This window comes from Polypterus senegalus, chromosome 4 (assembly GCF_016835505.1).
Source record: "Polypterus senegalus isolate Bchr_013 chromosome 4, ASM1683550v1, whole genome shotgun sequence".
Classification (NCBI taxonomy): domain Eukaryota; kingdom Metazoa; phylum Chordata; class Cladistia; order Polypteriformes; family Polypteridae; genus Polypterus; species Polypterus senegalus.
Window position 1 is genome coordinate 243,764,381 of NC_053157.1, and position 16,755 is coordinate 243,781,135.

The 16,755-nt window shown below is 38.4% G+C and overlaps 1 protein-coding gene across 2 annotated transcripts in view; it reads right to left on the reverse strand.

Annotated features, from left to right (window-relative positions):
- Positions 1-1,851: 1,851 nt before the first annotated feature.
- Positions 1,852-16,755, reverse strand: part of LOC120528370 (zinc finger protein 665-like) — a 39,641-nt gene continuing 24,737 nt past the window's right edge. For both annotated transcript variants that reach the window (XM_039752525.1, XM_039752524.1), the window contains exons 3-4: positions 7,700-8,185; positions 1,852-3,055 (exon numbers count right to left, since the gene is read on the reverse strand). In XM_039752525.1, the coding sequence (XP_039608459.1) occupies positions 2,934-3,055; positions 7,700-8,185 (608 nt within the window). In that variant the 3' untranslated portion in view covers positions 1,852-2,933. The remainder of the gene's footprint in view (positions 3,056-7,699; positions 8,186-16,755) is intronic.

The following is a 16,755-nucleotide window of genomic DNA, read 5'->3' on the forward strand; positions in this document are numbered from 1 at the left end:
GTCTCAAGTGCCTGTGTGTGTCTCTCTCTTGCGCACCTGTGTGTGTGTGTCGCGCTCGCTCTCTGGCTCGCTCGTTGCACAGGGAGAGACTGAACACGTGCGGAAATCATCGGCGCGCACAAACCGAAAGGGAAACTGGTCTGTTTGTATACCAAGTGTGTGGTGAAAAGGTTTGGCGAACTTTTTGGTCGTAAACCAATTTGTACGTGTTCCGAGACATTCGTGAACCGAGGTTCCACTGTATTGTATTGTATTGACCCCCTGCTATTGACACCCACTGCACGCCCAATCTACTTGGATAGGGGTCTCTCTTTGAACTGCATTTCCCAAGGTTTCTTCCATTTTTCCCTACAAGTTTTTTTTGGGAGTTTTTCCTTGTCTTCTTAGAGAGTCAAGGATGGAGGGCTGTCAAGAGACATGGCCTGTTAAAGCCCATTACGGCACTTTCTGTGTGATGTTGGGCTATACAAAAATAAACTGTATTGTATTGTATTGTATTTTATCTCCTGCCCATATAACATAGCTGGTCTCACTGCCATCCTGTAGACCTTCCCTTTCACTCTTGCTGATACCTGCTCTAAATCAGGGTGTCCAACTCTGACCCCACAGGGCCACAGTGGCTGCAGGTTTTCCTTCCTGACACTTTCTTAATCAGTAAAAAATTTCTGCTGTTAATTAATTTCTTTTCCATTACCTTGCCTTTGTTAATTGAAGAATCCTCTGAATTGATTCTTTTCTTCCTTAAATGGCAAACAAATAAAAATGAGATGTGAAGTGAACCAACGATTGACCAGCCAGAGGGTATCAACATGACCAGTTGGGGTATCAAACTCCCACCAGTTTCACTCTAACAAGTTTCTTAATTAGAAGCCAATTATTGTTGTTAATTGAACTCGTTATTTAATTCCATGGCTGTGCTCTCGTTTGACCGCAGCAGAAAGCAGATCAGCATCACCGAGACCTTCATCTTTCCTTATTTTCTGTTACTGTATGACAGCAAAGGTTATCTGGTCAAGTGTTGGGTCATTTTGTATTTCATTACTGTTTGGTTGCTAATTAAGGAATAAAAAAACAGATACGGGGTTTGAGTCTTAAACAGTAAATCAATTAAAATGAAGGGGAAAAAAGTTAATTAGTGGCAAAAATGGGTCATTAATTAAGAAACTAGTTAGAATGAAAACCTTTGGCCCTCCAGGATCGGCGTTGGACACCCCTGATCTAAATTAAACAAGAAAACAGTCAAGTCTCCATGTGTCTCGTGTGTTCTTGAAAACGGTGATGGTAAACAGGCGTGTGTGTGTAATGAAGAGTTACTGTAAAGGAGAAGACATCTATCCCACCATACAGCAATATATTGTACCTTGTTTTACAAAAGCAAAAAATATAAAATAAATAAATATTAAAAGATAAAATGACTATGAACATGTCTAACTGTCCTTACCTTATTACCTTAGTCTATCCCACTGGACTCCCTTTCACTCGTCTAAAGCATATCCAGCATGAGGTATTCTCAGTTTTACGTCTAAACCCAAAGCGTCAAGTTCTTCATCTGACCGGTGCTGTAGACTCCTTGAGGAGAGGTTTGCTTCAGCCATACACCTTGATACACACACAGCCAAGGGACTGGCAAAGCAGGGAATGGGATTAACAGTTGGATCAGCAATCTTGGATTCTGCCTCACGTGTGATGAAGGGTGTGAGGTCAAGCGTCGGTGATGTGGCACTTAATTCTAGGGAGGCAACAGTGCAACACGTCCTAACAACACAGTCAAGAAGGATAAAGATACAAAATGGCAACAGGCCACAATTACAATTTAGCATTAAAAACAGTTTATTAATTATCAATTCATTATTAACACCAAATGCTCATGTATTAATAATCTCTAATGTACAAGACCTCCAAGAACTCAAAGTAAAGAAGTAGAAAAAATATTTAAAGCAAAACAAAATGTCAAGAACGTTCACATTGTAACAGGCCTGGCTCATCTTGGATTAACTCTGCTGTTTATCTGATTAAACGCAGAAAGCAAGCTGATGAAATGTCGGCTAACATGAGCGCCGCAGAACAATCCCACCATTCAGGTGAGTCCTTCTGAATGAAGACAGACCAGGGAGGGCAGCTGGCTTTGTTCACGTCTTACAAGTCTGTCCTTCTCAGAGTGCCATCCACTTTGTGCTCCAGTCCCAAACTCCAAATGTGCTACGGGGTGCAGTGGTGTTGCTGATCTGGAAGTGGCACTCTATACAGGGCTGATGAATGGTGCCATAAAAATCAACAAAAGTGATTGATCACAAACGCTACATTACATGTTTGTATGATCTTTGTGATGACATTAAAGTTTCAGAACATGCTAACTGCTAAATAACAGACTTATTCAGTGTATGGTCACAGATTTGAAATCAAAAACACATGAACTCTGAAGTCTCAATGCCACGGCTGTCCTCAACAGTCCACTCAGGTGTGACTGACAGTTCTTTCCACCAATCACCTTTCTTCTTTTGTTTTCAGTTGGTACCTGCCTTTTCTATGCTGTCCTTTCTAAATTTTGTCCTCGTCACCTCTGCCACTGAGCATATTTCATCGATGTTACCTCTTCATTTTGTGGTTTGCATTTTTTTTCATATTTTTATGCCTCCTTGCATTTCATGGCCAATGTACCCTTTTTAGATAAGTCCTTGTAAGAGTCAAGATATACTCACACATTTGAGATCATCAATGAAAGGAAATGTAAAAAGAGTGTGGCCAATAAATGAAACATAAACTTACAAAATACAGAAAGTCCAAGCAGAGTGAACCAACGACGAGTAGTGAGGGGGTCAAATTTGACCTTCAGTGGTGGGGGTACAGAAGGGGTCAGTTCTGCTTTTTGGAGTTTTCTGTAAAGTAAATGAAGCCGAAGCTTTGTGTAGCTGACATTCTCAGAGCAGAGCTTTCTAATCGTCAATCCTGCTGTTGGAGTTTATTGAGCTCCTGTGGCCTCCAGCTTGTAGTTTTGACATGAAGAAACGTTGTCTTGGGAATCGATATGAAGAAGGTGCTGAACTCAAACTGAAACCTGAACAAACACATTCAGAGTATAAAGCGTTCATCACACACCATCCCAGTATATACTGACATGTAGCAAAGGAACTTCTGTTATATTTTTAGGTTAATTTATCAAATTAACAGCTGGGGCAGTAGAGATCCCTGTGTGTTTCTGCTTTGACTTTAATTTTTCTCCTATATGTCAGACAATAAAATCAGTTCATTTTCATTGTGTTCTGCATTCATTATGGCGTCCCATTTCTTATAACATACATATTATTATTATTTTAAATAATATTCCTTTTTGTACATCTATACTAATAAAAGGCAAAGCCCTCACTGACTGACTCACTCATTACTAATTCTCCAACTTCCCGTGTAGGTGAAAGGCTGGAATTTAACAGGCTCATTCCTTACAAAAGTTAGGCAGGTTTCATTTTGAAATTCTATGCGTAACGGTCATAACTGGAACGTACTTATGTACATATATACCGGCCATTGCCTGCAGCTCGGTCACCGTGTGAGGCGGGATTCCGTCCCACATCGTCACGCCTCCATTGTAATTGAGTGTCTGCCCTTATAAGTCCGTCTGTCAGCGGCAGTCCAATAGAAACACTCTACTGCTAAATATTCAGACGAAGATGAGATGGTCAGGGTGATGTTAGACACAAACTCAGCGAAACTGCGAGAGAAAGTGTTGAGTGCCGGGTCTTAGCTTACATTAAATAAAGCCATGGACATCGCGAAATCACACAAGATAGCACAAGCACAGCTGAGAAGCTTCGATGCATGTACTCCGAGCGGCTCACGTGAAATGACTATGAACGCAGTAAGCAGAGAACAAGCAAGACCTCCAAAGAGCGCTGAGACTTTTGATCACGTGAAATTGTCTGCAAAAAGTGGCGTCTCCTGCCCTGCCAAAATACTACAAAAGTCGAGCAGCCAGCGCGCGCGCGCGCGTAGCTATGCCAGCATTTGAGACACTGACGGAGCATCTGACTTAAGAGAAAGTAAACACTTTCCTCCTTCCCCTGAGCTATAGCCCAGACAACTGCAAACACGGGATCCCATTTCTAGACTGTGACAAACTAATATTAAGGTGCTTCGCACTTTCTTTTGCACATATACGATTATGAGGTCGTCAGGTTGGATTATGAAGACACGCACAGGAGTGGATGACCAACAGTTACCATCCCGGCCGGTTAATGGCAGGGCCATCTCTCCAGTCTAAATGAGACCCACCGAGACAGTCTCCAAAAGGCGTTCATCGTCAGCGAAGACGTCTCTCTACACTATATAAAAGAAAAAGGCAAGTTTCCTTTCTTTACACCTTTTTTCCTTTTATCCCAAACCAAAGCCTTTCTCTCTTAACACTGCAGAGGACAAAAAACTAATTTTCGTAAATTTCTGGTAATGCCGGTAAGGCACATTACCACAGGCAGAAATTTAGAAGTTTACATAGAAAATGTAATTTCTATTAATTTCTATACCACAGCCGTCGTGTAGCACCTATCAAAAGGGATCTGCTACCGAGAGATGATCCATATACATTTTAGCTGCTGTTAGTACAACTTACCTGTTGTGTTCTACTGTCTTTAAAATGCAGTTTACCCAAAACCACTCCAGTAGTGCTCATTGTATCTTTACTTCTTAAAATGTTAATGTTTTACTGTTTAATAACTTATAGACTACATTTTAATTTTTTCCCTTGCGCTCAGTGACCAAAGCCAATGGGTAATCAGCTATATATATACATAATATATAGATATATATACATAATATATACATATATATATATATATATATATACATATATATATATATATATATATATATATATACACATATCTACATTATATATACAAACACATACATACACAAACACACATATATATAATATATATATGTGTGTGTATATATAATGTAGATATTTATATATATATATATATATATATACTGTATATATAAATGTATATATATGTAGATATGTATATATATATATATATATATATATATATATATATATATATATATATATATATATATATATATAGACTCAAACCGATTATGACAGCAGCAATCCAAGCTGTGAGAAAACACTAAAAAGGAGGCGTATCAGACGTTGTGGTACATTTTCTGATGCAGGTAGACGAAAACAACTCCGTGACACTGCCGCCAAATACTCGCAGAAAAATCCACAAGTTAATAGACACACTGTTGCTAAATACTCGCAGGCTAATCCACAACTTAATAGAGACGCTGCCGCTAAATACTCGCATAGCGATTTGGGTAGTGAATACTTCGATGAATGAAACCTGTTATCTTTACAACGGTTGACAAACACGGAATGTAACTTGAATACAACATGTCCTCCAAATATGAACCTAATTGAAAGAAATAATGATAATCAAATCCTTCATGACAGCAACACTAATAACAGTGACAAAACAATTACTTTGACAATCATGTTATGTTATTTTTAAAATGTTTCCTTTTCTTTTTCATAAATTCTTTAACACACTACTTCTCCGCTGCAAAGCGCGGGTATATTGCTAGTTAATTGATATTCCTCATAACTGTGGTCCCCTATGCTAACCCTAACATGCTGTTGTGACTCCCTCTTCAGGTCTTAAACATTTCTCTTTGAACCCTGAATGTTTCATTTAATTCGTATTTAGATCTTAAATTCCCACTTTTGGACTCACCCTTGACATACAGCCGATGAATGTGTTTTGTTTGTAAAGACTCTTATCATTTATAAATGATAATCTAAATTAGTGTAAAAGTCTTATAAAGCCCCTCTACATTGGTCTGTCATGTGACGGCTCTCATTTTAGTCTCCTGTCCTCCTTGACTGTCCCTCCCCAGTATCTGATTGGACAGCATTGGCTATCAGCTGACATCACTAAATGACTTCTTCATTTTCAGGGTTAAGAACGGCTGTCTGCAGTCAGCCCAGGCGTCAGCCATCAGATGACATCCCAGTGACGGTACAAGATCATTGCTACTCAGGTAAGGCCCCATCTCCAAAGCTCAGAAACAAAAATATTCCCCTTGTTGTCAGCGGCACCTCCTGGTAGTTGGCACCGCACTATGGATTTGAATTGATTTCACCTCTCCATTTTTTATTTTTACATTGAACTTTTTCAGTTGTGTTCTGTGAACGAAGTTGTTATCACGGCACAGTACTGTTGCTACCTCATTCTGTTGTCTGGTGTTTGTATTTTTCACCATCTTATGACACAGCACTGATGCAGAGATGATCAGTCCCTGTATGGCTGACGTACTGACAGTACAGTCCTTAATGAAATCTTACATTTTGCTTATGATGGCTGATACAGGAGGACCACTTTCAACATTCAGAACAGCTAAGAGGCTTACCACAAGTAGGCCAATCATTTATGAATATGAAGGCCACTGCTGTCTGAAAAGCGTTAACCACATTTAGGACAACAATAAGGTTTTTTCTGGCACCTATAAGTTGTTGAAATAGATTCTTGTTATTTGTGAAATATGTGTTGTATTCCAGTGTGAATTCATATGTGGCTCTGAAGTTACCTTACATCTACGATCTATTTGCCACTTTCCGTGTTTTTTCCACTATTCTTATGTACTTATTAACTACTCTCAATTTGAGTCCTTAACCACATTCAGAAGCCTGAGGATCAAATGGAAAGATCACTTGACATTTCTGGGACAGGCTTTACTCCAAAATGACTTTGCGTGTGTCTCCGAAAACTTTCTCCAGAAGAGTAACCTTTACCACATTCAGAACAGGTGTACTGCTTCTCTCCAGTGTGGATCCTTCTGGGGTTTGACATGAGAATCGTTTGCCACACCCTGGTCAGCAATAAGGATTCTCTCCAGCGTGAATTCTCATGTGATCTCTAGGGGTCGTGCTGTCTGAGAAAAGCTTGCCACAGTCACAACAGCTTTGTTTCTTACCAGAATGAATTACTTTATGATTGTGAAGAGAACTGTTAAATGAGAATTGCAGTCTACATTCAGTATAACTGTAAGGCTTCTCTCCGGTATGACTTTTCTTAAGCTTATACAGAGAATTGAGGTGTGAGAATTGCTTGTCACATTCAAAGCAAAGTGGAGGTTTCTCTCCGGTGTGACATCTGATGTGACTTTTTATGGTGCTTTGTTGTGAGAACTGTTTATCACATTCAGGGCAACAATAAGATTTATCTCCAGTATGAGTTATAATATGGCACTGAAGTGTGCTTAAATATCAGAATTGATTCTCACATTCAGAACAGCAATGAGATTTTTCTTCAATATGGATTTTGGCACTTGGATAGAGACATTTTTTTGGCTTATATAACATTTGCCACATTCAGAACATACATACTGCAGTTTTGCTTGAGTGAGAATTTGGGTGTTTACTTGAAAAGAGCTAATGTTTAAAACCTTTTTCCACATTGAGAACAGCAATATGGCTTCTCTCCAGTATCAATTTCTGTGGGCCATTGAAAACTGTATTTGTCAGAAAATTGTTCTGCACATTCTGGTCAATAATGAGGTTTTTCTCCTGTGTGGCTTCTTCTGTGGTTCTGAAGACAGCTTCTCCTTAAGAACGACTTACCACATTCTGGACAACAATGCGGTTTTTCTCCTGTGTGGATTCTTCGGTGCCTCTGAAGATCGCTTACACATGAGAATGACTTACCACATTCTGAACAGGAATGAGGTTTTTCTCCTGTGTGGATTCTTCTGTGGTTCTGAAGATTGCTTCTCCTTAAGAATGACTTACCACATTCTGGACAACAATGAGGTTTTTCTCCTGTGTGGATTCTTCTGTGGTTATGAAGATTGCTTTTCCATAAGAACAACTTGCCACATTCAGAACAGCAATGAGGTTTTTCTCCAGTGTGAATCTTCATATGTTTATTAAGATCACTTTTGTGTGTGAATTGTTTGCCACATTCCAAACATTTTTTTCCAGTATGAATTTGGAGTTCTTTCTCCACTTGTTGTCGATCAGTTTTGATGGGTTCTGTCGGTGTTACTTCAGTAGCAGGGAGAAAACTGCACTGCAAAAAGGCTGCTGTCAGGTTCTCTGATCCTCTTGCCAATTTCTTCATATCTTTCTTTTTGTATTGAAGATAGGGCTGATCAAATGAAGGTGTAGAGAAGCTGCCATTCTTCTGTAAATCTGAAAGAACACAAACATTTTAACTATATTTCCCCCGGACACCGCCATCCAAGGCAACTTACAATATTTGAGACACAATTGGTTACATTTTTCTTGTCCTTCAAAACTGAAGCACAGGCAGGTCATGTGAAATGCTCATGGTCACATGGTGTCAATAGCTGAATTTGAACCTGCAAGTTCAGAGTTTGATGTCGAAATCCCTAAGCACTACCCGTCTTTTAAAATAAATAACACAATACAAGTTATGTGGTGGCATACTGGTTGATATTCCTTCCTCACACTAAGGTAGCATTTATGGTTTGGCCACTCCATGTTTGTTATTTATGTTCTGCTGCTGTCTGTTCAATTTCTCCACCTTTCTCTCATATCTGAAATACAGGCCTGTTCTGATCAATTGATCACAAATCAAAATCAGCCAATTTTCACTCCAAATGACTTGACTGATGATCAGCAAATTATCGGATCTTAACATCTAATCTTGAATGATAAAAGCATGCAAGACAAAGTTCTAACATTACCAAAATACAGAAACTTGTCCTCGCCAGTCTAACAGTTTTATTGCCCTCCTACAAGAGATAACAAATTTGTGGTTTGTAATATATGTGCAAGAAGAAGTCAGTAATGAAGGATTCTCTGCTAACACTTTCAAGAATACAAACCTTATTCAGCATTTGAGAAATCAACACAAAAGGGACTGGTGTGAAGAACGAGCTCTTAAAAAGCTGAGACGACCAGCAAGCTTAGTCTGGCTCAGAGGCCTACTCTCACTCGGCCTCCAATAACGGCAGCACTTAGAAAACTCAGCCTTATAATACTAACAGCAAGAACGCCAAAGACTTACAGTGACAGCAAAAACAGCAGAATTCGTAAGGCTGGACAACCAGCTTGATTCTCTTGATTCACTAACACAATGTCTGACTTGTATCTCAGAATGGATGAATGGTAACTTTCTCAATTTAAATAAAGAGAAAGCTGAAATTTTAGTGATTGGCAATAATTGATACAATGAGGCTATTAGAAATAAACTGGATACATTAGGATTAAAAGTCAAGATGGAGGTAAAAAGCTTAGGGGTAACTGTTGACTGTAATCTGAATTTTAAATCGCATATTAATCAGATCACTAGGAAAGCATTTTTTCACCTAAGAAACATAGCAAAATTTAGACTTCTTCAATCTTTGAAAGATGCTGAGAAATTAGTTCACACGTTTGTTTTCAGTCGACTAGATTACTGTAACACACTCCTCTCAGGACTACTCAAAAAAGACATAAATCGTTTGCAACCAGTGCAGAATGCAGCTGCTAGAATCCTAACTAGGAAAAGAAAATCCGAACACATTTCTCCAGTTTTAATGTCACTACACTGGTTATCTGTGTCATTCAGGATTGACTTTAAAATTCTTCTTATGGTTTATAAAGCCTTAAATAATCTCGCCCCATTTTATATATCGGAATGTCTGACACCTTATATTCCAAATCGTAACCTCAGATCCTCAAATGAGTGTCTCCTTAGAATTCCAAGAACAAAGCTTAAAAGAAGTGGTGAGGCGGCCTTCTGCTGCTATGCACCTAAAATCTGGAATAGCCTGCCAATAGGAATTCACCAGGCTGATACAGTAGAGCACTTTAAAACACTGCTGAAAACACATTACTTTAACATGGCCTTTTTATAACTTCAATTTAACTTAATCCTGATACTCTGTATGTTCAGTTCTTCATAATGGTGGCTCTAAAATCCGTACTGACCCCTACTCTCTCTTCTGTTTCTTTTTCCGGTTTCTTTGTGGTGGTGGCCTGCGCCACCACCACCTACTCAAAGCTTCATGATGCTCCAACAATGATGGATGGATTAAAAGGCAGAAGTCTACATGACCATTATCATCAAGTCCTTCCGTGAGAACCCTAAATCCAAATAGGACAGTTTCATTTATGTTAGGTAGAATGTCTAGAGGGGACTGGGCAGTCTCATGGTCTGGAATCCCTACAGATTTTATTTTTTTCTCCAGCCGTCTGAAGTTTTTTTTTGTTTTTTCTGTCCCCCTGGCCATTGGATCTTACTCTTATTCTATGTTAATTAATGTTGACTTATTTTGTTTTCTTATTGTGTCTTTTATTTTTCTATTCTTTATTATGTAAAACACTTTGAGCTACTGTTTGTATGAAAATGTGCTATATAAATAAATGTTGTTGTTGTTGTTGTGTAGCTACTTTCACTTCTGGAAGATGTCACCTTCTGGATCATATAGATGCACAATTCCATCTGCAAGTGAGTGTTTATTGACCGATTTATTTGTATAACTAGCAAAATACCCGTGCTTCACAGCGGCGAAGTACTGCCTTAAAATTTTTAATTTAGAAAACTAAACCTTTTTAAACTGAGGGAGATATACCGATAATTATTTGTTAAGGATCTCTTTGTATGCCACGTTGCCATTTCGGCCCTCCAGTTGTAATATGACCAAGCTGTGTGCTGAGCTTACTCTTGAGCATGCAACATACGGTTGGCCATGTGAAAAGCAATCTTGCCTCAAATGTCACAGCTTGGGTTGCTGCTGTCATAATCGGTTTGAGTTTCATGGTTTGTTTCAATTACGTTAGTATTTGTAGGACTTGTTGTGTTGAAGTGACATCCGGCATCTGTCAAGGATTGTAACCATACAACCGGTTTCATCGATAACTTGGCATCCAGCTTTCGACAGTTTAAACATTCATAAACATCAAAGTGTCCACTACTCAAGTCGTCACCTGTGAATCTATGATGTTTAAGAGGCATTGGCGGTTGTCCAGAGGTGTAAAATATTTGGCCATTTCAGTACACTTGAAAGCGACAACCGAACAATTCAGCAGCAGTCATCAACTCACATGCAAAACCATAGGTGAAGGGCTTAAGCATTTCACTCTTCTAGTGCTCCTGTGTAGTATAATTATCTCCTGTACCGTCATCAGTCCACACCTGAAACCTGTCCCAGTCATTCAATACATAAGACACAATGTTCCTCCGGATATCAAGAGAGAGCCTGATATGGCCGTGCAATATGTAACACAGAGAATGGAAAAGATAGGTGCCATCTCCGGGCATGGAAACCACTCGGTAAGTGACAGTTCTTGGATCGATGGTGATCACTTCGATAGACATGTTAATGGGGGTATGGTTGGAACGATAAAGGAAATGGGTACCTGAACAATGTAAAGTAAGTCTAAAATACCTAAACAATAACTATAATTTTAATAAATGAACAATAAAACAGCGGAGAAGCCGTGGATTAAATAAAAAGGCTGTAGTTATCAGCAGGGAGACATTAATACCGTGGCGAAGCAAGGAAGGGAATAAAGAGACTGGAGCGACGGACAGCCTAATATAGGCAGGCAGCCAACAACGTGGGATGTGTGGGGATGGGGGACCCAACGCCGCCTCACACGGCGACTGAGCTGCAGGCTATGGATGTATATATGTACGTAAGTAGGATTCAGTTAGCGCTGGGAACCTGCATACTAAATTTCGTGAAGATGGGGCCATGAATAAGAAAGTTCAACATGGTGGACGTTATTGACCGTTACGCGTAGAATTTCGAAATGAAACCTGCTTAACTTTTGTAAGTAAGCTGTAAGGAATGAGCCTGCCAAATTTCAGCCTTCTACCTACATGGGAAGTTGGAGATTTAGTGACATTAGTGAGTCAGTGAGTGAGTGAGTGAGTGAGTGAATGAGTGAGTGAGTCAGTCAGTGCGTGAGTCAGTGAGGGCTTTGCCTTTTATTAGTATAAACTAACAAAATACCCGCGCTTCGCAGTGGAGAAGTAGTGTGTTAAAGAAGTAATGAAAAAGAAAAGGAAACATTTTGAAAATAACGTAACGTGATTGTCAATTTAATTGTTTTGTCACTGTTGTGAGTGATGAGTGTTGCTGTCATATATATATATATATATATATATATATATATATATATATTGTCACGCATGCATGAGTAGGAGACCGCGGATGGATCTTAAAACACATCGAAGACGTTCGCCGCAGGGAGTGGCGGGTACTAACCTTTCTCCTTTGTTTTCCAGGACCAAAGACGCTCCGCCATAACTCTTTCCCGCAGTACGTCTACTTCCGCCCTTCCTCCGCCATCTTCTATGACGTCAGCAGTCCCACCATCCCTCATGCCTCTTTCCCAGCATTCCTTCACTTCCGGCTCCTCCCTTATAAAATTGCCACCGACGCCCAATATGGCGTCGCACATATGAACTGTTTAGTTTATAAGTTTGACCTGCATTTTTTTTTGCTATTGTGGATCGTCTACAATATATGGGGCTGGAATACCCCAAACCTTTATGCTGCTTGTTGTTGCATCTTTTACAATATATATATATAACACATATATATACATACACACACACACACACAAACATATAAATATCCATACATATATACACATTTTATATATATATATATATATATATATATATATATATATATATACATATATATATATATATATATATATATATATATATATATATATATATATATATATATATATACATAATATATACATATATATATATACACATATACATATATATATATATACTAGCAGAATACCCATGAGAAGTAGTGTGTTAAAGAAGTTATGAAAAGAAAAGCAAACATTTTAAAAATAACGTAAGATGATTGTTAATGTAATTGTTTTGTCATTGATATGAGTGTTGCTGGCATATATATATATATATATATATATATATATATATATATATATATATATATACACACACACACAGACACACATATATAAACATATAAACATATATATAAATATATATATATACACATCTATACACATACATATATATACATATACATATGTATATATACACACACATATATATACATACTGTATATACAACATATACATATCTACATATATACTGTATATACACATATATATACAAATGTACATATATATCTACATATATATATATATTAGGTGGGACTCGATTAAAAAATTAATCCAATTAATTAGAGGCTGTGTAAGAATTAATCTTGATTAATCGTATGTAATCGCACACGAATTTGCCCCAAATCGCAAATGTTTTTTTTTTTTTTTTTATTTAAAACGGTTTTAGTGGGCTTACAGAATCAAATAATAGACATGGACATGAATATTGTAAACTGAAGCTGTTTTAATTTCTGAAAAAAAGCCTTTAAACTGCATTTGAATTCAAAACAGAAACAAAAATATCATCCCTGGTTAAAATTGGGCAGACTTAAAAATAAAGTGGTAGTTTAAGTACTTTAAGTACATTTTCAGAATAGTATTGTCTTTAAATAATAATAACCAAAATTTCACCATAAAGTGCAGTTTTTCTTCTTAAAAAAATAAGTCAGAAACATAAAAGGTAATTTGACCAGCTTACTCTTTAAACTCTGAGTAACATTAGCCAAAATTATTTTGTACATTAGGCTAAAACAGTGTGATCATTGAACATTTTGTAATTAGATGTATTTAGAATTACTAACGGTCACGGAAGTCCAATGATCCCCAGTAAGAGCCACAAAGTCCGCTTTCTGTAATGCATCTAATTTTGCTTGCTTTTCAGTGTGCACAAAACCATGCTTTTATCAAGGCTTACTCGGGAAGTCGAAATGATCAGTCGTAGGAACGCGCTTTATTCCGACTCTAACATTTTTGTAGCTCTGATGTGTGCATCAGTGTAATGGATGTACCAGGAAATCATGCATTGACAAAAGTTCCCGTTTGCTTGGAATTGAAAGTGTGATTAAATGCGTTATTTTTAACGCGCTATGGAGTACATGCATCAAGCTTCTCAGCTGTGCTTGTGCTAAGAAAGGGAAAATTTTAAAAATAACGTAACATGATTCTGCGCTAACCTAATATTTTTCATACGTCCCAAACCAAGGAGATGCGAAGGTAAAATGAATCGGTAGCGCGTACATAGTCAGTACATCCCTCTCGGAATCGAACCTCGAATGTCGGCATTAGAGGCGAAGACTCTACAATTGCGCCACAGCGTGTGGCTTGTCTATGCTAAAGTATACATTTACATATATACCCGTGTATCGCAGTGGAGAAGTAGAAGTTATGAAAAAGAAAAGGGAACATTTTAAAAATAACGTAACATGATTGTCAATATACAGTAATTGTTTTGTGAGTGTTATTGAATGTTGCTGTCATCAAGGATTTGATTATCATTATTTCTTTCAATCAGGCTCGTATTTGTAGGATGTGTTCAAGTTACATTCCGTGTTTGTCAATCGCTGTAAAGATAAGAGGTTTCATTCATCGATTAGTTTCTTACTGCATCAATAAACAGCTCGTCTTCTTTTTATCTGTGATGTGACAAACTGCATGCACGTTTTTTTGTTTTTTTTACACTGTCTTCCTTTAGCGGGACATTCACTTTTTCCACCGTGTGCTTTGTTTCCGCAGTAGCTGCACTTATGAATATGATTGTATGTATAAGACGCTTCATATTTTTTGCTGCCTTCTCAATTGTGTAATTCGGTTTTGTTCAGCACTCTTTGGAACTGTTGCTTTTGTCTGTGCACTGCGTCAGTTCACGTGAGCCGCTTGGTGTTCTTGCATCGAAGGTTCCCAGCTGTGCTGGTGCCATCTCGTGTAATGTCAGCTAAGACCCGCACTTAAAAGTTTCTCTCGCAGTTTCAATGAGTTTGTGCCAAACACCACCCTGACCATCTCATCTTCCTCTGCATAAGCACAGTCCTTCACCCGTGAATATTTACCGGCAGTGTTTGTATTGGATTGCCGCTGATGGACGGCCTTATATGGGCAGGCACTAAATTACAAACGCTAGTGGCAGCCTGTCTATGAACTTAATTTAATATAAACTTACGGTTCACGCCGTGCTTTGTTTCCGCAGTAGCTGTACTTATGAATATGCTTGTATGCATCATTTGCTTCATAATGTTTTTCTGCCTTCTCAATTGTGAAATGGCGTTTTGTGCTGATCGCTGTTTGGAGTTCTTCCTTGTGCTCTACATACTTACGTAGGAGGCGTGATGATGTCACACGAAACTCCGCGGCCATCTCCAACTCAACTCCATTACATTATATGGGGAAAAATAGGTTCCAGTTATGACCCTTACGCGTAGAATTTCGAAATGAAACCTGCCCAACTTTTGTAAGTAAGCTGTAAGGAATAAGCCTGCCAAATTTCAGCCTTCTACCTACACGGGAAGTTGGAGAATTAGTGATGAGTCAGTGAGTGAGTGAGTGAGTGAGTGAGTGAGTGAGGGCTTTGCCTTTTATTAGTATAGATATATATATACACATACATACATCCACACATATATACATATCTACATATACACACACACAGTCTTTGGGGTGTGAGCAACTGTTGCTGGGGGTGCCAGAATCCATGAGGGAGGAAAAATGAAAAACATTATTTGTACAAAATCTTAATTTATTTATCCATTCCTAAATAATTAAATGGGCAGGCTATTTCGTATCAGTGCAATACGCTGTTTGTTAAAACGGATGACTCCTGCTCTTACGTGCAAGTCTGCCTGGATATTATGAGCTCTCTTATCTGTTCAAGTTCTATTTAAATTTTAAATAGAAGGAATTTTTATTTAGTCGACAGAATATTATTCCGGAATAAATCAACTAAAACCTTAAATAACTTATAATATTTTGCTCTCCATAAAAATATATCCTGTCAAAATTATACAAATTCAAATATGAACATGGTGCATAACAAAACCTGGAAATATAAATAAAATGTGTTCTTTTCAGCAATAACAAATCAAATCATTCAGTTGTCTTTGCTCTTATGTCATTTTATCAGAGCTGGACGCCTGGCATCTTTTTTTGGCCACAAGTTCGTTTCTGTTTGGTGTGAAGTTCTGTGTTGTGGAGATTCTCAGGATGGACTGCAGGTGCTCATCAGTGAGGCGACTCCTGTGTGCTGTTTTGTTAGTCTTCATCACTGAGAAGAGCTTCTCACACAGATATGTGCTACCAAACATGCACAAGGTTCGAGCCGCATGTAGACGGAGCTGGAGTATTTCTGCGGGAATGGAATGAATAAACTGTGCAGGCCCTGCAGTATCGTACTTTGCCTTCAGTGTGCCATTACACTGCAGCTCAATCACCTCCATCTGAATCTGCACAGGTGCAGTTTCCACATCGATGGCAAATGGGTTGCGAAACAACTCAAAATCATTTTTTTGTTCTTCAAAATCACCAAAGCGCCGTGCGAACTCAGTGTGCAGTGCGCTCAGTTTATCAGCAAATTGTGTATTTGGGAACACCGTAGTGCCGACTTGGTTCAACATTACTTGGCAACAGGGAAAGTGGGGCAAGTTGCACTGGTGCATTTGTGTCTCCCATAAAAGTAGCTTCACTTGAAATCACTTTGTGATTTTGCACGGTTAAAACGTCTGCTGAAGTGTCAGATTCTTCTTTACCTCTTCTGCTTTCTGTATCTTGTGCATTGCATTCAGGTCTTTCAGGTTATCTTGATGTTTTGTCTCATACTGCCGTCTTAGATTAAATTCTGTAATTACAGCCACATTAGCTCCACAAATGACACACACGGG